General features: G+C 33.4%; 3 protein-coding genes across 3 annotated transcripts; all 3 read left to right on the top strand.

Annotated features, from left to right (window-relative positions):
• The first annotated feature begins 558 nt into the window (after positions 1 to 558).
• Positions 559 to 6,831, top strand: LOC114268708 (Peroxisomal membrane 22 kDa (Mpv17/PMP22) family protein). Its single transcript, XM_028209921.2, has 6 exons — positions 559 to 871; positions 2,291 to 2,446; positions 2,561 to 2,693; positions 2,792 to 2,831; positions 6,298 to 6,445; positions 6,537 to 6,831. The coding sequence occupies exons 1-5, from the start codon at positions 608 to 610 to the stop codon at positions 6,383 to 6,385; spliced, it is 681 nt and encodes a 226-aa protein (XP_028065722.2). The 5' UTR covers positions 559 to 607; the 3' UTR covers positions 6,386 to 6,445; positions 6,537 to 6,831.
• Positions 6,832 to 7,157: 326 nt separating this feature from the next.
• LOC145788560 (uncharacterized) lies at positions 7,158 to 11,736 on the top strand. Its single transcript, XM_082883575.1, has 3 exons — positions 7,158 to 7,291; positions 7,437 to 7,489; positions 10,985 to 11,736. The coding sequence occupies exons 1-3, from the start codon at positions 7,187 to 7,189 to the stop codon at positions 11,613 to 11,615; spliced, it is 789 nt and encodes a 262-aa protein (XP_082739701.1). The 5' UTR covers positions 7,158 to 7,186; the 3' UTR covers positions 11,616 to 11,736.
• Positions 11,737 to 17,041: 5,305 nt separating this feature from the next.
• LOC114268706 (ATP-dependent zinc metalloprotease FTSH 2, chloroplastic) lies at positions 17,042 to 22,632 on the top strand. Its single transcript, XM_028209919.2, has 5 exons — positions 17,042 to 17,353; positions 19,075 to 20,290; positions 20,363 to 20,676; positions 21,480 to 21,720; positions 22,101 to 22,632. The coding sequence occupies exons 2-5, from the start codon at positions 19,103 to 19,105 to the stop codon at positions 22,440 to 22,442; spliced, it is 2,085 nt and encodes a 694-aa protein (XP_028065720.2). The 5' UTR covers positions 17,042 to 17,353; positions 19,075 to 19,102; the 3' UTR covers positions 22,443 to 22,632.
• The last annotated feature ends 1,487 nt before the right edge of the window (positions 22,633 to 24,119 follow it).

A 24,119-nucleotide genomic window follows, 5' to 3' on the forward strand; every position in this document is an offset into this window, starting at 1 on the left:
TTATAGAAAATTCCAACATATACTGTGATCGAAAATTTCTAACGTACCATCTAAATTTGTTTCCATATTTACATGTGTAAATTCTTTAAAAATGATATTTATAAAGTAATAATATTAAAAAATAAAAAAAAAATATCAGAAAAAAAATATAGTAATATTTTCAAGTATTTATAAAATTAATTAAAAAAAATAGTGGAGGGCATGTTTGGAGCAATATTTAAAAAACTAATCAATGAATACACTATTGAGCCAAAGTCAAAAAGATAATTTTAAATTTTTAAAAATTATTTTCATCTAAAAAAAATATTTTAAAATAATAAGTGTATTTTTAATATATTTTTATTAAATTAATTTTTTAAAAATTATTCATAAAAATAAAATTAAAAAACTTCAAACCAAACAATCAGAATCGCTGCTATTATTATTACCAGGGAAAAAGTAACTTCTGTCAGGCAAGTTACAGCTACTTATTAATCACAAAAAAAAGTTATATCTTGTTCTGGTAAAAGCCACTATTGCACTGTCAATAGCACTAACTTACATATGCATGTTTGTTTGGCTAGCAATCTCTCTGTTTTATTTTCTCTCACTTCACTGACTCAGAGAAATGGATGCTCTGAGTGGCGGCAATGGCGGCTTTTGGGGATTCCCACCATTCCAGTCTCACCAAAGACGAAGAAGCAAGAGAAACGGAAGATCCAAATCCAACGATTCGGTAGATGCAACCGGAGGAACCGGTTACCGGTTTCCCCTGAAGCAAGCGGCGACGGCGGCCACTCTCGCCCTCACCGGCGACACCATCGCTCAGCTCCAACAGCGCTGGGTCAAGACTAAATCTCTCTCTTCTCCTCATCATCACGATTCCATCAAGGCCAGTTTCTCTTCAAATACTTCTTTAATCAAAGCAATGTTGCAGAAATACCTAAATTCACTGATCATCAGGCTGTGAATTGCTCTGTTTTTGTTTTTGAACTGTTTATGCTGGCTCAAAGAACAAGAACCTGGAGTTATAGATGTTTTGTTAGATGCATATGCACAAAATGAAAGGACTAAAAGGAAAAAAATTATATATGTCATACCAAAAGTTCACCAAGTTGTTGGTGTATGTCAATTGTCAATGTTGGAGAAATAGTTGTTCTATTTTATTTTGTTTCAGATCTGGAATACCAAAAAACTGATTGATTCATACCAAAAAATAAAATTTTCTGTCTTGAATTCTGTTATAATTATTTAACTTAAGGGGTACATAATAAGTTCACTTTGGATTTTGGATACCCTAGATTCTCTGCTGAACTACAATTAGAGCAATGAAGATGCCATAAACTTGGGACTTCTTGACAAGAAAAGTGAAATTGTCTTGATTTATGGAAAATAGAGTAATAGCATAGTGGGAATAACTTTTTTGAAGATTTCTTAGGGTTCACTTTCCAAAATTTGAGTCACTGATGAATCTCATTTTTTTTTTTGCATAAATTTCGGTACCAAATCCCATCTTCGGCAAAGTATGAGCCTGAATCTTATTTTCAAGTCTTTTCCCTGCCTAAATATTGTTGTCCCCTTGTCATTTTTCTTTTTCCAGAGAGTAAGTTTTCTCAATTTTTTTTTTAACTTACAGCTGTCAATCTAGTTATTTCTAACCCCATCCACAAACCATTATGCTTCTGTTGTATTCCCAAACCCAAAAACCATAAGCAATTCTAAGTCTTATGCCTGCCAAATAAGTGAATAGACAGAAATATCCTGAAATCGAAGTGCTGACCGTATGCCTAAACTTTCACTTCAACCTTCCTTTTTTCTCTTCATCTTTATTTGCATCTTGTTATTTTATTATTTAATGAGTTGGCTCTTTTGACTATTTGGCATGGAAGAAAGCATTCGGCATAGCCATTACACTAAATCACCATGCTAATGTGATATGATATGAATCTCTTAGTAACATTCAGACATATATACTTGTCGAGTCTTGTGTATGCAAATCACAATCTTTGGAATGCAAATGTTGTGCACAATAGCCAATATTTGGTAATAACTGATATGTGTACAAATACCTGAATGTCATTGCTCAACTGAATATGTCAACGTGATAATGTTGTGTAGTGCCTGCACCTTGATAATTTCTACTATGCATACTGGAAGTTGTATATTAACATACTATTCAGATGGTTAGCTTAGCTGGGTTCAGAGAGTGTCGTTTGAATGCAGTTTTGATATGTGAAGAGCTATGCAACCTAGTAGTGCGATGGGCTAATGTTGAGTTTAACCTTTTTTTTTATGAAATATGTTCCCTTAGGATGTCATAGGGACCCTCCCTTCAGATCATGATTGGCTTCGAGCCCTTCGGATGACTTCATATGGGTTTCTTCTCTATGGGCCTGGTTCTTATGCATGGTACCAGTTTCTTGATCACTGCATGCCAAAGCAAACTGTAGAGAACCTAGTGCTCAAGGTATAACCGTTTTTTTTCCCCTGGGTTTTAAATGGATATTTATTTATTTATTGGACAAATAATATTCATAACCAACTTCTTTACACATTGTCTTATCATCTCAGTTCCTTGCAGGTTTTATTGAACCAGATCATACTTGGCCCCATAGTAATTGCTGTTGTTTTTGCATGGAATAATTTATGGCAAGGGAAGATCTCAGAGCTTCCAAATAAGTACAAGAAAGATGCACTTCCCACATTGTTTTTTGGTGAGCTGTTTATAGTGATGACTGTGATAGTCTTCAAGGTGGTGGTGTTATTTCTTGTGAGTTCAATAATTCTTTCCGTCCTTATCATTCTTGTGCAGGATTTAGGTTCTGGATCCCTGTCAGCGTATTGAACTTTGGGTACATCTCTTTCCCTTCCAGTACTTAGATTAAGTAATGGATCCAATCCTCATAAAATAGTTTGGGAAAAGAACCATCAAGAAAAAAAGTTAGTTTGATACTTTGATGACAAACCACTGTCCATGCTTTCTTTCAGTCTGGAAACTTACCAGATTTTGTAAATGCTAATCTCAGAACATTGTCGTAAAACAAGCTAGTTCCTTGATAAGTTCCTTAATCAAATGGTTTTATTTTCCTAGATTGGAAATTATGTCGGAAATCTGAACGGTTTTCTTTGATGCAGTAACTATGAATTTGTTTCACTTCTCTATCTGGCTGAGTTTAACTCATAAACTATGTTTAGATTGATGTATACCTAACTAGGTGTATGTTTTAATCTTGCACTTGCACATTGTTCCACCAATCACGTCACTTCCAGAAGTGACAGAACTTTTCCCTTCTCTATTTTCTCGTGTTGACTTTAATTTTGCTATTGTTACTACTGTTGCTGCTACTGCTATAAACTTCAAATCTCATGCTCAAAAACCCTTAAATTATTTTGTCACCCTTACTAATAATCGAATAACCTTTTCCCAATGAATGGATGGGATCCACATGCATAGGACTGTTGTAGTAATAAGTCAAATAAATTGGACAATTTCATAAACACAACTTTGTTATTTTCTTCTGACAATTTTGAATGTCACCGAATTAATTTTTATTTCAAGAAAGTTTGGGGATTTCTTATGTACAGGTGAAAACCATTTTAATTTAGCTATTTCTAAGAGACAGATGATGGACATCCTTTTTATTTTGTCACCAAGTGTTATTTATGTTTTTGAAATAAATTGTTGAATGAAAATATGAAAACTCATAAATGAGAAAGTTATTGTCTATGACGGCCCAGATCAGGAGAGAGAGAAAGAACAGAGTTGGGGGAACTATTTTGAGGAAAGAAAGCGAGTCAAAGAAGTTAGTTTCCTCGGTTAATTTAATTATGAGTATCCTCCCCATCAAAAAACTGAAGGAAGAAAGGATGGGGGTGATTAGGTCATTTTAGTTGTTTTCAAAATGAAGTTAAAATGGTTCATTGGAATCTAAGAAGGTTGAATGACCTGAATAAGCGAAAGGTTGTGAATTGATGATGCAAAGCTGGAAAGTTGGATACGAGAAAGGCTTTGTAATATAGATGATGCAAATTAGAGAGCAGATTTGGTGTGTTACAGGAAACAAAGATGGAATAGATTAACACTAATATTGTGAAGAGTTTGGTGGTGGATTGGGAGGAGATCATGAGGGAGGAGGAGATCAGGGAGGAGGAGATGAGGGGGTGGTGCTGTTTTGTGAAATATTATGCTCCAAGATTTGTAGGATGCCTTTCTTGGATGGTATGGATCTTTCTTCTGTGCATGAGGTTGTTATAGTTAGAGTGGATGTTATTTATAGCCATGATGCCATTTTTTTTTTCCTTTGTGAGTTTGGACTTTTGAGAGAAACGTAAATGCAACTTTTATTGTGATGATTCCAAAGAAAGGTGGTGCTATGGAACTGAAAGATTTCAGCCCCATTAGCTTGACTGGTGGGTGGGTAGGTTTATTTATGAGTTAGTGGCTATGGACTCGAATGGTTGTTATTGTGTAGTCTCTATTTCTCATACTGCCTTTATGGGTAGGATGCAAAATTTTAATGTGGTCCTTGTGATAAATGAGATTGTTGTTGCAGGATCCATAGTGGCGTACAAGGTTGATTTATAAACTGGATATGAGAAGGAATACAATTTGTGGTCTTGGCCTTTGGACCACAGTGAGTGTTTTACACTGTGGTCTTTATTTCATAAAGGGTTCGTTCCTTATGGTGAATGTTTATTGTTGGTGCACTGTTTTGCAGTAAGGTTAATTTTTAAACAGGATATTTTGGAGTAGGATCATGTTAGCTACTAACTAGGAATTCTTGCTATACAAATTAGGGAGGATAAGTGTTCGAAATTCTACAGTGAGATTTTCCAACAAGAAAGAATCCAAATTTTGTTTTTGGTATGATTTTTCGGTTATCTTAGAAACATAAACATTTCGGAAATGTTTCAAAATCACAAGTGATATGACAAAAGAATTTTGAAACGTATGAAAAATGTTTGGAAGCAAAAAGTAAATCCTACATAACTATTACTGCGTTCTCAATAATTAAATAATTAAAATGTTGAGGTCCATGAATATTAGAGGCTCGTAAACTAATGGTTTAAAGTCTTAGTTGGGTCCATGAAAATAAGTGACTTAATAATGCCTTTTTAATTTCTCTCTGTCACTCCTCTTCTCCTACTAATTTCTTACATTCTTTAATAAATTTAGTTGGTGTTTGGGTTAATCTAAAAAAGGCAAAAAGTTAAAAAGTCACTACAAAAACAAAAAAGTTTATACCATTCACAATTTTTTGGCGGGAAAACTGGGCTGATTTGTCAGAGGGCAAAAAGACACTTTTACCCTTCTTTGTCTCATTCCAGCTCACGTGTGAAAAAGAAAAAAAAAGTTCAGCACAGTGCACTGATATAAGTCCCGTCACTGACATGCACTGACCCTCACAGAAGGGTAGTTCGGTCATTTTAGTATTTTATATAATATTTTACTACACATTTTTTCGTAAAAAATCAAAAAGTTATCCCAAACAACTATATTTTTTTCCTCTACTTTTTTAGACAAAAAGTCAAAAAGTGCACTTATATAGTTCATCCCAAACAACCCCTTAATATATATATACATATATATATATATATATATATTTGTTCTCAAATCTATTTTTTTAACAAAAATAAGCATATAGAAATGACTTTTGCCAGATATTACTAATAGCAAATAACTCAGTGTTTCAGTATTTTTGTTGTCTTTCATGTGTTTTGGCGTGTTTCAACTGAAATATTGGAATTTCGGTATTCTGCTAATGTTTCATTTTGGTTTCCTGTAAAATATAAATGTTGCAACTGTTTCAATGGAAACGAAACGAAACAACATTTTGTTCCTTGCCAATAGGATTTGAAGTATGAATTTTGTTCGGCATTCCCCTTTTGGCAGCTTTTAATGAGTTTTACTCTAAACAGAAATTAATATTCACCTTTGATCTCACGAGGAGGCCTGTACCAGCATGGTCTAATGCAGAAACACATGTATCTTTAACTAGGATGTAGTTACTTGGAACAGTATGAGAGTCACTATATCAGTAAATTTGGACTTCCAAATCATTTCCAACGACCCTACTCCTAAAATCACGGATAGTAAACATTCTGACTTATGCTCGAGTGAGAGAGAGAGAGATTTTAGTGAGTTTCGTGAGACGGATGTGATGATAAGAACCAACAAATTTCAAATGCTAGTGTTGCTTCACCTAGTGAACTCTTGTAATTTAACATGGTTTTTTATTGTCTATTGGATCACCTGTGTGGTTGTTAAATGCTTTCAGGATAACATGCTTTGACAATTTTTGAGTGGCATATTTGTAGGGTTGTCCCTCTTCAAGCTCGTGTTGCTTTCATGTCAATGGGCTCTATCTTCTGGAACTTCTGCTTGTCTTCAACTATGAGCAAGTGATTTTCTCAGTTGAACGATTTATATTGCTTTGATATCAGTGTATTAAAATTTGAGCATCAGGTATTTTCTTAAGTCCAAATTTCTTGTTCTGAGCTTTGTTAATGTTAGTATTTGTTGGTTATAATTAACTTTCTCGTGGGACTGAAATTAGGTAGACATTCTGTTAAAGGGAAGCGCGAGGTCTGGAAGCAATGGTTCAATTATCTTTAAATTGCATTTGTGGCATTCTCATAAACTCACAAGCCGTCTTTTGAACAATATTGACGTGGTGATCAGATTATGTCTCTAGGGTAGATTTTCAGAGGATTTTGTTTCTGGGTTTGGAATTTTCCCCCCTTCTTTTCCTTATGGTCTGTCCACTTCATGAAACAATCAACTTAGAGGCCTCTCTCTCTCTGTGTTTATTTATTTATAAATGAAATTATTGCTACGTCAAATTTCACTTATTTAATATTTTTGGATCAGCAAGTTAGGTAATCATGTTGTGCATTCTTATTCCAAGGATAAAAGGGAAAGAATAGTTTTACAGATTTACAAGTTCAAAAGCGCACACATCACCGACGTGAAAGAATTGGATTCTTTTCTTCAAGCCTACTGAATCTTTTCATTTGGGCACCACCAACCAAAAAGGAGAGCATTTCCCCAGTGGGCATAAAAAAATGAAGAGAACATAGACGAAAAGAAACAAAGATACCATTCCCTCTGGTCGAGTCACATACATACAGTAAGGAATAATAACTTGTTGAGACTCTAAAGCCCCAAGCCGCCATTGTCTCCGCAAACCAGCAGAACGGATACACAATGAGCGGCAGCGGCAACAATTTAAGGCCAACACCAGGGAATAGGCTGCCTGGACAGGGATACAGAGACTGGAACAGAGTGCACACCATGTTCCCAAGGCCCCAGGTTAGTGTCATTTTTATTTTATTTTATTTATTTTTGGAGTATTCCAGGCTATATCTATCTATTTAAATAAGGTTGCGAGTTTTTCATGTGAGACAGAAAATAATAGTATCAGTTGTTTGTTGCTTGGGTTGGTGTGTTTTTGCAGAATCCACCACCTATACAGGAAAGAATAACAGGAAGACCTCTGGGCTTAACCAGGTGATTATTGCCTTCTGTTGCCAAATACATTTTTTTTAGTACATCAAGAAACAATTTATATTATCTAACCTAGGGGAGGGGAGGGGAGGGGAGGGGAGGGGAGGGGGCTTGAACCCTGACCTAATGAGCAGCCTTACAAGATCTTAATTACTGAGCTCTATTGATTTGCACTACCCGCCCATTTTTACTTGAGATTTGGTTCATTAATTGCAGAAATTATATATGAGTTTTGTTAATGATTGGTCTAAGGGGGAAGCTTAAAATATTTGTATATTTTTTTACTATAAAAGTACGTGTTATAAAGAATGTATAACCATTTAAAATATTGTTAACCAATACCCCTAAGGTACTCGTTAATCAAACCTATTATTTGTATATTATAATGTGCTTCATATTCACATTCTCATAATTTTGCAAATTTTGAGGCAACTATTGGACTTATGCTGTGTTTGGTTTGTGAATTTGAGGAGGGATTTAGAAAAGAAAATGGAAAAAATAGATGAAATGTGAATAAAATACACATACATTTTATCTAGTTTTGCACACCTTTTCCTTTTCTCTTTCTAAATCTCTTCCCAAATCTATCAATCAAACACAGCGTTACGGAAACAAGGTCATGATACTTTATAATACTTTCATTTTATCAAATATCATTTTTTGATAATTTTAATCTGTTGGTGCAAAGGCTATTGTTTATATTTTTCTCACAAAATGATAATTGTAAGGTTATTTGTGAGTCCAAAAATTAGAGGTTGAAAGAAATAGTTATCTAAAATTTTGACAACGTTATAATTTCGTCCTGAGAAATGGCACACCATTAGTTTTAGCAAGTATTTTATGGTTATGCATATTTTGTGTTGGTAAATGTTACAAATAATTTATAGTGAAGAATGTAGTGAAATATTTTAGTAAAAAAATTCATGATACTTTTTGCAGAATTTTGTGGATATAGTAGGTACATTATGGTATAGTGCATCTGGTATGCTTCTTTTGTCCCTTTTTAAAGCTGTACACTGTAATAGTATCACAGGCATAATTCGCTACTTTCCACTTCACTTTTTCTTGTTATCTTTGTTATCACTTTTTTTTTTTTTTTTTTTTAAAAGAGTTATGACAGATATCCTATTATCAATTTTTAGCTATTTTAGCGAGTGAAAACTCCAAAAATCATCCTCAATAGACTCCCTAATAAGTTGCTCAATTAACTAATGCAACGGAGACTCCTATATGTGGGGAGTCATTGGGAGTCGATGTTCATTTTCGAAATATATAATGTTAATTTCTCTCTCCTTTTTCTATTTACTCTCTTTAATCGAATTGTCACATTAACTTTAAAAAAAAATAAGTTTAATTGAAAAAGAGTAATAAAATAATATTTAAATAAAATAGAGAATGAACAAAGAGTATTCCTGGAAAAAGTAATTGAAAAAGTGATCACTCAAAATAGAGATTGCACTTTTTAAGTAAAATTTGAAGGACATTAAGGTTGTTGGGGATGTGTTGTTGGGGATGTTTTAAGAGAGATGGAGTCACTGCTGTGCTAAAGGTATAGTAGTGGTTGTTGTGTTTCAATTTGAGGTGTATTATAGATTTATTTTTATAATCTGAACCGTTCATTTTGTAGGGTTTGTTGAGTATTTCATGTCTATAAAAAATCATATTAATCGGATATCAATAACTATATGATCGAATTGCATATTTTTTATGTTATTTTCAAAAGAAAAACTTATTGTTTATTTTTTTGGTTATCGATCATATAGTTATTGATATCTGATTAATATGATTTTTGGTAGGCATGAAGTACTTAATAAACCTTATAAAATGAACGGTTTAGATCATAAAAATAAGTCCATAATATATCTCAAATTGAGGCACAACAGTTACTACTGCGTCTTTAGCACAGCAGTGACCTCATTTCCTGTTCTAAGGTTATGTTTGGATATACATTTTGGAGAGATTTGTGAAGAGAAAATAAATGTAAAGGGAAGAAGTGTCTCTCGCTAAATCTAAGATCCAAAGAAAGATAAGGAAAACTTTTTTTTTTTTTTTTTTTTGGCGTATATATAGTTTCTCACTTCTTTTTTTTTCGATTCAAAGGAAGTTAATAATCTCTCACTCCACTTGCACCAAAACACACTGAAAAAGAACTTTTCCAATGCAATATGATAAAAAGAGGATCTGCTTCAAAGTGGTAACGATTTTGAGGAATGAAGTGCTTTCAAAAAAGTGCTTCTAACAAAAATTAGTGGATAAATAATATTGATTTCCTTCAAGTTTTAGAGAAAATTGTTTAGCATTCAGCTAAACAATTTTTTTTTTTCTATTTTTTTAATCTTTTGTGATATTTTTGTTGTTTTTTTTTAAAACTTTTGTAGGTTCATGTTCGTTTTTTGTAGACGAAATTAGAAAGTTGAAATTTTTTAAAAATTCAAAATTTTTTACTAAAGACAAAAAAAAAAAAAATTGACTTTTTTTGGTCCTTTCCGGACTTTTTTTTTTTTTCAAAATTCAAAAAAAAAAAAAAAAACTTTTCCATTTTGTCTACACAAATAGAATCTGTGTAAAAATTTTTGACTTCTTTTTTAAAATTCATTAAAGATTAAAAAAAAAAAAGTCAATAAAAAAGTCACTAAAAATCTCAATCCCAAACAAAAAAAAAGGAAAATATATATATACATAGATGTCACATAATTTTTTTTTTTCCTTTCAAAATATAAATTGCTTTAATTCTCTTCTTCTGTTTCAAATAACTGCTATAGTTATCAAATTCAATTACAAATTACATACACATGCCGCCTCTAGTATATACCAAGGTCATGGGTCGGAGGCCTACCCTCCTTTTTGTATAATTTTTACAGAAGTTCTAAATATAAGAATATTTTAAGAAAATTCAAAATATGAGACAAAATGTGTCAATACCAACGGTAACTTTCCCTTTATATTAGAATTAGAATAGATAAGATATAAAGAAAAATGGAATGACACAATAAAAATAGGAGATCCAAGAATGACGCTGGAAGTTCTAAGCTAATTTTGGCAGCAAAGCCATTATTGCCATGATGTCAACTAATACGAATGAATAACAACTGAACTAAACAGATGAAATATCATCGAAATTTCATTGGCACATTTTCTTAAGGAAAATTTTAAATATACATAAAATTTATACAAAAAATTTGACAAGAATAATATGACAATACTATTATAGTATTTTGTTTTGAAATAAAAGGTTTACAACGAGTCACATCATTATGTACGAATTTTTTATTTGGATAACATTAGTTTTTTTTCTTAATTAGTGATATCTAATACTCGTTGCAATTTTGTTTCACCACATACATATCAACATTTAACTCTCAAAAAAATTTCCTAACATATTTCATCTAAACATACAACCAATCACAAGCATGTCATATAAAATTTTGATAAAAAATTTCAGATTTTTATTTTCATCCCTTAATGATTTCATAACACTATACATGGAACAATATGCAGTTTTCCAGTCTCACCTCTTTCTCCCATGGAACTCGGAGTCCTCAATGAGATGGCAAGAGTCATCAATGGTAGGCCGAGACAGTACATCCCCCAGCCCCCTCCAAGGTTCACAGAACAACAATGGACGAATATGCAAGTCCCTACACAGGAAGGAGAGCAATCAAGACTCTCCCCAGATGAGCAAAAGAAGGCATTGAAGATGCTGAAGAAAGAAATTTACAATCCTAAACCAAAAACCACAGCAAAGCACCTAGCACAGAGACTGAACCTGTATTACAGAGACACTTCCTATGCCACAAGCAACAGCTTTGTTGGGAAGGAAAAAGTGGAAGACGAAGAAGGCAAGAGGTGTGCCATTTGCTTAGATGATTTCGAGCCTAAACAGTGGGTGACACTCACTCCGTGCAATCATATGTTTCATGAAGAGTGCATTGTGCCGTGGGTGAAGAGCCACGGTCAATGCCCGGTTTGTCGGTTCGCAATTTGTGAGCGGATGGGACAGAATGCAATGCCCGTAAACAATAATTACACTGCACAGATACCTGCAAGTGGTTTGTTCACAAGAGATGCAATGTCGATTCTAAGAGCCATGAATGACGATTTTGACTGGGGAGAATTTATAATATTCTAGGTATTATATCTTATCCTTATGACTTGCTTTTTAGTCTCTTAAGTTTCTACCTAATAGACATGCTTCAATTATGGGTATTTGAGTTTTAAGGTGAATGGGAATCACAAGCTTGTTTGGTAAAGTTTGCCTAAAATGTAAGTATTTTTCTTGGATTCAAGTTGCTATATGGTTGAAAGATTTTTAAGACATTGGTAATGTAAACAAAGTAATATCAATTGAAACCATTTCAGTATTTTCACTCTCTTCAACCATTGAACCCTACCAAAAACGTTATAGTAAGAGGGAAAAAGCACAAAGATAATGGCCTATCAAAAGATGCAAAGTATTGTAGGAGAAGAGAAACAAGGCTAATATAGCTAGAAATCAAATGGATTCCATTCTGCCAAACTCATGGTCTTTTGATCTCTTTCTTTAGTTTTTTCTTTCATGTTTTTAATTAAAACTGAAAAGATTTAAGACCATGAACAGAATGAATAAAAGTACAAAAAAGATGAAGATAAGACCATCATTAGTAAATATTTGCAGAAGCCATCTGGCATATCTAGCAAATGATGCTCTACCTTCTGCCAGGGCCTTTTTCCATACCTGTATACTGCAGATTTTAGTGCACACCAGAAAATACTGGCACACGATGATAACGTCCTTGGTTTCAGTGAGCACACCACCGGCATAACTCTCGCAAATTCGCAGTGTTTCTCCTTTTGGGTCCCAAGATGCCTCAATGCAAGCAAATGTGAAATTGGTATCTCCTCCCTCCTGACTGCTTTTGCTCCAAGGGGCTGTTTAACCAGGAAGCTCAGCACACCTGCAGCTGCACTTTCTGCAACTCCTTCAGTTTCCAGTTCCTCTACCGTTCATTGAAATAGTACTAACTTTGATTGCATTCATGAAGATTGGTTTGTTTTTAACAAAATGCCAAAAGCATTCTGAAAGCAAGAGAGAAAATGAGAAAGTCAAATAGAGTATCTTACATGCTAGTAGGACTAACAGTCAGCCAAATTGCTTCCTTCGCCGGAGAACTCGACTTGATGTAATTTGTTCAGGAGGGTACAGAACTAGTGAGGAAGAACAGTCAATACATATATTGCATATTCAATCAACAAATTATGAGAACAAAGTGCACACACTCACTCTTTCTGAGGATGTGTAAATGAATATCTGGAGTAGAATTAGCAAATGGAGATCTAACTGTAAATCATGGATCTAAGACCAGCTACATGATTAATTTATGAGCCAAAAAAAACAAGAAACTAAGATTTTTTCTTGAATAATGCCTAACTGTTATAAAAATAAAAAATAATTGTAGCTTAAATTTTTAGTGTAATTTATACAAATCTACCATTAATATTGGGAGTGCAACTCCAGCAAGTTCAACCAGAATAACTCGAGTTCAACCCAAAATTTCATAGGGTTTTGAATAACATATTTTTAAATTTTTTAAAGACTTGGGCAAAAATGTAGAAATCAAAATTAAATTTGAGGAAGCTTAGGGAAAGATATTGAACAAATTGAAAAACGAATTACACATATAAATATATATATATATATATATATAAATAGTAAATATAAATATAAGTTATTAATCATTCCATGATGTTAAAATAACATGGACATTTGAATCATATTTACTGTATATATTATATACATTTGAATCATTTTTTTATCACTCAAAAATGACAAATACCACTATAACAAACGTGTGATTTTTCAATAATCTTCACTCTCTTTCTCTCTCTCCCTCATTTAAAAATTATTTATTTTAATGTTATTAATGATTTTATAAAAAATGAATAAGTTTAACAAATTAATTAGCTTAATCGTCACAAAAGAAAAAGCTAATATCTAAAAATTGAGAGTAATTCAAGCCTAATGCAAATTCAATTTATTGTAAATGGGTTGAGCTTAGACAAACATGTTTAAATGGAGGTCAGGCGCGAGAAATTCCTAACACATTTAAAATTGAATTTAGATAATTCTTCAATCAGATTAAATTTTTTTAAATTATACCATATGTTACCTACTATATCATATCTAAAAAATGGAGGCCGCTCGTCTCCAGTCAATTTAATTGTGGACTGGAGGGTACAATTTTGGACTTTTCAAACATATTCCGACTCCTCTCTTGTGATTTAAATAGTTCAAAGTTTAGTAATTCCTTAGAGCATCTCTAACGGTGCATTTCTTTTTTCATCAAATCTGAGTAAAAAATGATTCATTTTACCAAATCTGATATCACTCGCTCCAATGGTGAACTTTCATCAAATTTGCGCTGGGACAACCGGTTGGTCGACCGGTTAGGCGAATTTTTTTTTTTTTTTTTGAACCTTTTAGTGGTCGACCAGCTGGTCAACCGACTGGTCGACTGGTAAGGCAATTTTTTTTTTTTTTTTTTTTTTTTTTTTTTTTTTTCTGTTTGAACCTTTTCTTGGAACTGTTTGAACCTTTTGGTGGTCGACCGATTGGTCAACCGGCCGGGCAACTGGCTAGTTGACCGGTTGGTCTCCCCCAACGGTCACAAACAGTGTTTTGATGAAATCAGTATTCTGTCCTCAGTTTGATGAATTGTTTGGTGAAATCTCATTTTGATATCGATTTGGTGCAACCGTTGGAGCACCAAACAGTAACTTTTTCACCAAATTTTAAATTTGATGTCAACTTTGATGAACCGTTGGAGATGGTCTTAATAGGTTATTTGTGCAAAAAAATTAGGTTAATTAGATAGTGATAATCACACGTTTGTATCATATTTATTTTAAAAAAAGGATAAATTACAAACACACTTTTGAGATTTATTTAAATTACAAATTATCTCTTGTGATTTTAGAAATTATATTATGTCCCTAAGGTTTTTAATTTTATGACAAATAGACCCTTTCATTAATAAATCATCATGTTAACTAATAGTTTTTAATAATGTTAAAATTTTATTTCAATTAATAATTCAAATAATTTTATTATTATATAGATGAACAGTTAGAAATTTTACTTTTTCAATTAATTTTGTTAAATAAAAAATTTTAATAGAGAGATATTTGTAATTTTTCAAACCACAGGGGCAATTCATATTTTAAACAAATCTCAAGAGGTATATTTGTAATTTATCCTAAAAAAAATAAACGATCTATTATCCATTCCATATTATTAAAATATGTAATTATCGATATTTGAATAACTTAATTTTTTATATTCATGATTTATTAAAATTGTACTAAATTTTTGAAGAAAAATCGAAATTGACTCAAAGTAACTCAAAACTGAATCCTCCAATTCAGACATTGTTTGGAAACTATAAATATTTTAGTTATAAAATCATTATAAATTATTATATTACCCTTTCTATTCTTTTACGAGCAAATGATACTTTGTCCCTCTAAAGTTTCATCTATTTTTCACTTTAACCCTTTAAGTTTGATTTTTTTCATTTTGGCCTTTTATGTTTACAATCGTTTCCACTTTGGTCCTTTATGTTTGCAATTCTTCCCATTTTGGCTTTTCATGTATGCAATCTTTCCCACTTTACTCCCAAACTAACTTCCATAAAAAAAAGTAACAGAATTTGTCACATCACTAACACATTAGCTCTATATGTGATGTAAAAAAATTCACTAAAGATGCAAAAAATAAAAAATAAAAACAAAAAAATTAGGGTAGTGTTTGGTAGAATTTTTTAAATATGATTTGAGAATAGAATTGTATTTTGAGTTTGTGAGTTTTGGAATAATGATTTAAGTATAGAAAATTTGTTTGGTGAATTAGTTTTGGAAATAGTTTTGAATTGAGTGGAGAATTTTTGATGTGACACATGATATTTGATATAAAAACTTACAACTGATAACTAAACACACAACTCAAAATTCTATTCAAAATTCATAAATTTTTTTTAAAAATTCTGAATTTTTTTATTATTTAAAATATAAAAAATAACAGGTGCCAATTGTTAAAAAAAAAAAATAACACTGTTTCGGTCAACTGATCGGATGTCCGAGAGGACAACCGGTTAGCCCAAATTTTCCCGCCTTGAAATTTTTTTTCAAAAGTGGGTGTGAAATTAACTTTTGAAAACTGTAAACAAACAAGATACTCAAAAGTGGGAGTAAAAATATGTTTGGAGAGCTCGAGGAATTTTTTTTTAGTCTTTAGTGAACATTTTTTTCTTCAAATATATTCATAAACATTATTACATTATAGATGCATCTAGATTAGATGCAGCTAAAAAAATAAATCAAATTTAACTAAAAAAAGAAAGAAGTTCACTAAAGACGAAAAAAACGATAGTAAATTTTTCATTTCAGAATCGACAATACAGGCATTTGAGTCAGTATATTTTCATTTTTTTCGTCTTCAGTGAACTTTTTATTTTTTTAGTTAAATTTGTTTTTATTTTTTTAGCTGCATCTAATCTAAATGCATCTATAATGTAATAATGTTTATGAATAAGTTCGAAAAAAAAAGTTCACCGAAGACTAAAAACAAATTTCAATTTTTTTGTTTTCTATTTTTTATTTATTGCACCTTTAGTGAATTTTTTATATCACACATGAAACTAACGTGTTAGTGATGTAGTAGATTCGGTTAGTTTTTTAGATGGAAGTTAGTTTAGGAATAAAGTGGAAATGATTACAAATATGAAGGGCTAAAATAAGATGGTTTGTAAATATGAAGGGTCAAAATGAAAAAAATTAAACTTAAAAAGTCAAAGTGAAAATAATTGTAAATATAAAAGGCCAAAATAAAAAAAAAATTCAACTTAAAAAACCAAAATAAAAAGAAAAATGCTTGGGAGCACTAATTAGTGCTCCCACTAATTAGGTGGCAGTGGGTCCCGCCATTAATGATGTGATGTTTTAATCTTGGAGTTGTATTTTTTTTTTTTTTTTTTTACTTTTTTAATGCATTAGTACTATTAGTGGTGATATTTTTAGTGGGATGAATCATTGTTGAAATAAAAAATGAGTAAAACTTTAAAAAGACAAAGTGTAATTTACCTATTCTTTTACACATATTTTTATAAACAAATTAAAAAATTATTAAAATAACATATTTTAAAACCAACCTCAATTTTTGAACAGCCTCGTCCTAAAAAAATAGAAAAATGTTTGAGGGCCACAAAAACAGTGGTTCAAGGCAGGTTTTGATCCCAAAACGACGTCGTTTTGACAGTTTTGAGCCATTTGAACCACTGTTTTTGTAGCCCTCTACCATTGCTCAAAAAAATATGACGCATCACATTTTCATTCTCATTCTTTCTTCTACCAACAATGATTCATCCCACTAAAAATATCACCACTAATAGCACTAATGCATTAAAAAAGTAAAAAAAAAAAAAATACAATCCCAAGACCAAAATATCACATCATTAATAACAAGACTCACTGCCACCTAATTAGTAGGAGCACTAATTAGTGCTCCCAACCATTTTTCTTCTTCTACGCATCGAAATGATCCACGTTCAAAAGTAACCGAGTTAAAATCTTGAGTCTGGGAGTAAAGGCCAAAAACCTCGCAAAATATCAAAGGAACACCAATCAGCCATCAAGAAATAGACACGTATAGGCTTGTGAAGCCACATCCATTCCCTCTAAAATCACGTTACAACCCCCCTTTCCTCTCCTTCACTCCCAGTTTTCTTCTGCGCTACTCACACCCCCACCCATTTCATACTTGCTCTTATCCACCCCGACAGTTAACAAATCATCTGATTCAAGCTGCTACTTCTTCATAATCTGCTTCTTTATCTGGTAATTGATCTACTTTTTTGTTTCATTATTTTGATAAGGTTCCATTTTGATGGGTCTCATTTTATGACTTTCAGTACTTACTTGATGTTGGGTTGTCTCTTTTTTTCAGTTTCAGTCTTGTATTTGTGATGATTATACTATTTTTTGAGATGGGTTATGTGTTGAATTTTGTTTTGAACTGTTCTTATGATAAAAAAAAAAAAAATAAAACCCTAGAAGATGTAGATGTTGTTGCTCTGGTTAGCTCAGCTACAGAATAGCTTGTGCCATGTGTTTTGTGCTTGTGGTTGTGAAATTTTTGAGGTTAAGAATGACGTCTAGCATTGAATTCTTGATGCGGAATGTTATTTTTATCTCTGTAGTTTATGGGTCTCGAACCGAATGCAGTGAATTTGCATAAACACACATATATACATATGTAGGTCAGATTTGTTGTTTAGGGTTAGCATGTTTGTTGTATGATCTGAATGTTATGTGAAGTGCGAGAAGCAGGTCCAAGAATGGTGTTATGAGATCACATTGAAAGCTTTTAGGGAAAATTCAAAGAATAATCACCTATTCCACCCTCCCCCAAGAAAAAAAGAGGATAATATTAAATGTTAATCAAAGGCTGAAGAGTAAATTTAGAGGGGGCTTTGTAGAAGCTTCAAGATGCAAGTTTTTCCTGCTTTATGAAATGTAATTTGTTCCCAGACTTTCCTCTTCAGTCAATGGTCAGACATGATTGGAGGTCAGACATGATTGGAGGTCAAACATGATTAGCGGATTGGATTATTATTCAAGTTATCGGAATGGTTTTCTGTTGCTGGAAGATGCAATGAGATTCGCAGTCCTTTTGGATTAAACTTCCTTTATTTATTGCACTGTGATAAGGTCAAGACTTTTCTGATGATGCCAACTCTCTGTACTAAAAAACAATTGAGGATGAAATTCCATTACTGTTGAAATTGTTAAGATGTTTGAATTATCTAGGGATATTGTCTGCTTGCAAGACCTTATCTCAGGGTCTTTTTACACTCATCTCCTTTAAAATTTTGAAATCTCACTTGATTAATAAAATAGATATATAAAATATTGGTAGAAATAAACTTTCAATTTAGTTCCATATTTAATGGCACAATGGTATTTGCCTAAAATATCATTTGATGTAAAAAGACATTCATTTCACAAGGATCCCACTTACAACATGGTTTGGGGGAGTGAGTGAGTAGGTAACCTTAACCCATTTTTTTATAGTGAGGATGATTCCCGTGATTTGAACTAGCGCCATAATGTTAGAGGGGGTTAGTACTTAGCATCGTGCTAGGTCGCAACCTATCTAAAATATCATTTAATGCTATCACTATTAAAGATATTTTATTTTTCGGAGCTGCTTTTGTATGATAATAGCACAAGAATATTTCAGACATCACACCACAAGAAGAATAAGAAAAAGACAATGGAAATAAAAAAATTAAAAAAAAAAAAAACAAAACAATTGGTTTGGACGTTATAAGCTGTGTAAATATCTACTCATCTACTCTGCAACTCTGCCTATCTCTTCAAACTTTGCATTTTATAAGTGATTTCTATTCATTATTTATTCTCCACAATCATTGAATGCAAAAAATTTGTAGTGGATAGCAGTAGCTTTTGTTGGAAATAATTTTAAACGAAGTTCTTTATACATATGTGTATATTTTTAATTCACTTTCACTTAATTTGTCATGTCCACTTTCCAGCACCTTGTTCCAGGTGATAATACTGTAGATGGCAGCATCATCAGCATGCCTAGTGGGTAGTGGTTTATCTACCCACAGTACTAAACCAAGTTTGGGCAAAGAGATCTATGGCAGGCGCCTTTTTCCTTCCTCTAGCCTTCTGTCATTGGGCAAGTTATTAAAAAGAAATTATGTAACAGCATCTCTGGATGAAAGGCACCGTGAAGGAAGGAGAGGCTTTTTGAAGTTGTTACTTGGAAATGCGGGACTTGGTGTACCTGCCTTACTTGGTGGTGGAAATGCATATGCTGATGACCAAGGGGTTTCTTCCTCCAGGATGTCTTATTCTAGGTTCTTGGAGTACTTGGACAAGGACAGAGTGAAAAAGGTAGATTTATTTGAGAATGGAACCATAGCTATTGTTGAGGCTGTTTCTCCAGAATTGGGGAATCGGGTGCAACGAGTTCGGGTCCAACTCCCTGGACTCAGCCAGGAGCTCCTTCAGAAGTTCAGGGAGAAAAACATTGACTTTGCTGCGCACAATGCTCAAGAGGACTCAGGTTCTCTATTGTTCAACTTGATTGGAAATTTGGCCTTCCCACTAATCTTAATTGGGGGTCTGTTCCTTCTCTCAAGGCGGTCATCTGGAGGAATGGGAGGTCCTGGTGGACCTGGATTTCCTCTTGCCTTTGGTCAGTCAAAAGCCAAGTTTCAGATGGAACCTAATACTGGAGTGACATTTGATGATGTTGCTGGTGTAGATGAAGCAAAGCAAGATTTCATGGAGGTGGTGGAGTTTCTGAAGAAGCCTGAGAGGTTCACTGCAGTTGGGGCTCGTATCCCTAAAGGAGTGCTTCTTGTTGGTCCTCCAGGAACTGGGAAGACCCTTCTCGCCAAGGCAATTGCTGGTGAAGCAGGTGTCCCATTTTTCTCCATCTCAGGTTCAGAGTTTGTGGAGATGTTTGTTGGTGTTGGTGCCTCTCGAGTCCGTGATCTTTTCAAGAAGGCCAAGGAGAATGCTCCCTGCATTGTTTTTGTTGATGAAATTGATGCTGTCGGCCGGCAAAGAGGAACTGGAATTGGAGGAGGGAATGATGAAAGGGAACAAACCCTTAACCAGCTTTTGACAGAAATGGATGGTTTTGAAGGAAACACTGGTATCATTGTAATTGCAGCAACTAATCGTGCAGATATTCTTGACTCTGCCTTATTAAGGCCAGGAAGATTTGACAGACAGGTAATAATACATCACTTACTGCTATTTGCTCTTTTAATATTGTGGGAATGCTTAATTTGAAGCTTTGTGCAGGTTACAGTTGATGTTCCAGATATACGGGGTAGAACAGAGATATTGAAGGTTCATGGTAGCAATAAGAAGTTTGATGCAGATGTGTCTCTTGAAGTGATAGCCATGAGAACCCCTGGTTTCAGTGGGGCTGATCTTGCAAACCTCTTGAATGAGGCAGCTATATTGGCTGGACGACGTGGGAAAACTGCAATCTCATCTAAAGAGATTGATGATTCAATAGATAGGATTGTGGCTGGAATGGAAGGAACGGTTATGACAGATGGGAAGAGCAAAAGCTTGGTTGCTTACCATGAAGTCGGCCACGCAATTTGTGGGTAAGAATCAAATTATCCTTTGCTTTTGTTAGTAATTCTGGATGTTCTTCATTTTATGGTTCTTGGTCGAGCCAAAGCATGGTTGTTTACAATGTTTTTATGATATCATTGTGCTTTATTCTTCAGTATTCAGCTAACCATATAAATGAATGTGAGTTGGCAAGGTTCATCCTCATCATGTTTGTTGGACTTTCATCTAGCCCTTTTGGCAAGGGATCTTCTCTCTGACTTCGATGGTGGCAAAAGATTTTTGTGCCTGTGGTTTAATTTTTTTTGAATGGTATAAAGATGCATTATCACAGGGCACTTATACTTTGTACAGAAAAATGTGTATAAATTATTGAACCCTCAATCCCATCCCTTCAGGCCCTTTCTTACAAATGCCGTGCCAACACTTTTTTACTACTCTGCTAGGTTTGGTCTTTGTAGCCTGAGGTTATGAGAATTATAATGCTTAAAATGTTTTAATGTGCGTTGATGCTAGCAATAACAATGTTTTATGACCTACTTATGTACATTATAAATTGTTTGATTCGTGCCTTGTGCTTTGTGTTTCTTGTGAACATTATTCATAGTTGATTTCATTATGTTGTCTTCATTTTCTGTTTATCTACTCCGCCGCTGTTGGACCTCTGTGTCTTCTCCAGTGAGATAGTCTCTGGGGATGGGCATCACTAAATGACAGTTCTTTTGTTTACCTTTGTGGACTTCTTGTCTGCCACTCTCTTGTAATTTTTTTCGGTTCGCAATGAAAATTGTTATTCTAGTACTCTCACTAATTCATTGGTTTCTTTTCCATGCAGGACCCTTACTCCAGGGCACGATCCCGTTCAAAAAGTCACCCTTATTCCACGTGGTCAGGCCCGAGGTCTTACATGGTTTATTCCTGCAGATGACCCGACCTTGATCTCAAAGCAACAACTATTTGCAAGAATTGTTGGTGGACTTGGTGGAAGAGCTGCTGAGGAAGTGATCTTTGGTGAGCCTGAGGTGACCACAGGTGCAGCCGGTGATTTGCAACAGATCACTGGTTTGGCCAAACAGGTAAAATCATTTAACTGAGGTTTTTAGTTTCAAAATGGATGTCAATTTCACCCCAGCCATATTTGAAAGCAATCCTCATCAATACACTGAAATAAAATCTCTAAACTTCGTATATTTTACAGTGTATGGAGAAAATGGTTTAATTTTTTTTTTTTCTAATAAAGTTTGAGGTGGCAAAATATATTTAATTGTTATCAACAGAAATAAAAAAAAAAAAAAACAAAAAAAAAAAAAACTTACACCTTCCAGTAAGAGCTTATTCCAGTCTAATCAGTGATCTGTTTTTTCAACTAATAGTGAGAAAGCAATTGTTTTCCTTGATTAATACATTTGAAAAAATTCTAGAAAATTTGAGGGGTTTAATTGATCTATATCTGCAGATGGTGACCACATTTGGAATGTCTGAAATTGGTCCATGGTCACTAATGGAATCTTCAGCTCAGAGTGCTGATGTGATTATGAGAATGATGGCAAGAAATTCGATGTCAGAAAAGCTTGCCGAAGACATTGACACAGCTGTGAAGAGGCTTTCAGATAGAGCATATGAGATCGCCTTGACCCACATAAGGAACAACCGCGAGGCTATTGACAAAATTGTGGAAATCCTTCTTGAGAAGGAAACAATAACCGGTGAAGAATTCAGGGCGATTCTCTCTGAATTTGTTGAAATCCCTGCTGAAAATCGGGCCCCTTCACCTGTACCATCTACAGTCACTGTATAAGTAGCACAGGTCATAATGCAAATGCAATTTACAATTCTCATACATCTTCATATGTTTCAATGTATAATTTTGTAATTCTCATCATGTGTAATTAGGAATAGCCAGTAATTCTATATTTGATCATACTTTCTCCATTTTCAATGTTATATATTTATACCCAAATGGTTTAATCTGATGTTTCGTGCTTTAATTCTTGAGCTTGCCTTTCTTCTTCCAATTATGACTACCTCTAACTGGCTTCCCAAACTAACTACTGTTGTTGTTAACTATGTTCTACGAGCTGATTAATATGGTTAACTTTTGCACCATTGAGTTAGCTATTAGCTGACTGTGATTAGGGTTGCAAACAAACCGAGCCGAACTAAGTTTTACTGAGTTCGAGCTTGGCTTGTTTACTTATCGAGCTCCTTTACTACGCTCGAGCTCGGCTCGACAAGGAATTGGGCTTGAGTTCGGCTCGGCTCATTAATATTAATGAAATTCAAGCTCAGTTTGATAATTTTTTTAATATTATTTAAATAAAAAATATTATTTATATTATTTAATATATAAATAATATATTTATTATATAGTTTAAATAAAGATAAACGAGCTGAGTTTATGCGATCTTGAGTTTGGCTCGTTTACTAAACGAGTCTAATATTCGAGTTTGAACTCGGTTCGTTTAATAAATGAGTCGAGCCAAGCCGAGTCGAGCACTTAACGAGTCGAGCCAAGTTTATTTATGAATAGTTCGGTTCATTTGTAGCCCTATTTGTGATAAATGCTCTCAAAGCTGAGTAATGCTATATGTACATAGATTTCTACCTCGATTTTTTATTTATTTATTATTTTTAATTTTTTACATAGGAAGAGAATAAGAGAAGGCAAAATTACATTACACATTAAATAAGATTTAAATCTAGACATCACACCTAATAACGGGACACATAATACTCCAAATTAAATATAATTATTAATATATTTTTAATATGTGGATCTGTCACTAAGCTCAATGTGTTGACCCACTCTTATCAATAAAATTTAAATAGTTACAAATCACTTAGTTGTAAGTATATCATTCAAGTACTGACAATCAACAAAAATCAAAATACAAAATGTCTCAATTTGCCAAGTTACCATGCAAATTATTGTAACAACCTTGATCATTGATTAACGTTAATCCGTGGTTAATTATACTTAATTGGTAATTATGGTGAAATTCCGGATTGAATTGCATATGTGTGTTGCATGAATTATGTCTATATATGTTCAATGTCGGAAAATCTGTTTGTGTTTTCTTTCGGTTTGTGAATTGAAGGCTCTATCGGCATCTGATTCAGAAATTGACTTGATTTATATGCTAATTAGGATTTATAGAATTTTATGGTAGGTTTAATTAAAATTTGGTTCGGAACGATTAAATTAGATTAAATTAATGCCATTTGATTAATTTTGATTAATTACTACCTCTAGGGCCATTTTGACCCCACTAAGTTTACCTTTTCATTTTATTCTTCCTTAACTTGATGCTCAACGTGAGAATGAGAGAGAATTGAGGGATTTGGGTCCTAGGTTCAAGAATTGAATTCACAAGGAGGGAATTGCTAGGAGAAAAGAAGAAAACTTGAAGATTTGTTCATTTAGTTCAAGTTTCTAGCACCTAAAGCCCAATTGAACATCTAAGGTATGAAACCA

The sequence above is a fragment of the Camellia sinensis genome, chromosome 8, assembly GCF_055761805.1.
Source record: "Camellia sinensis isolate YWXY chromosome 8, ASM5576180v1, whole genome shotgun sequence".
Taxonomy (NCBI): Eukaryota; Viridiplantae; Streptophyta; class Magnoliopsida; order Ericales; family Theaceae; genus Camellia; species Camellia sinensis.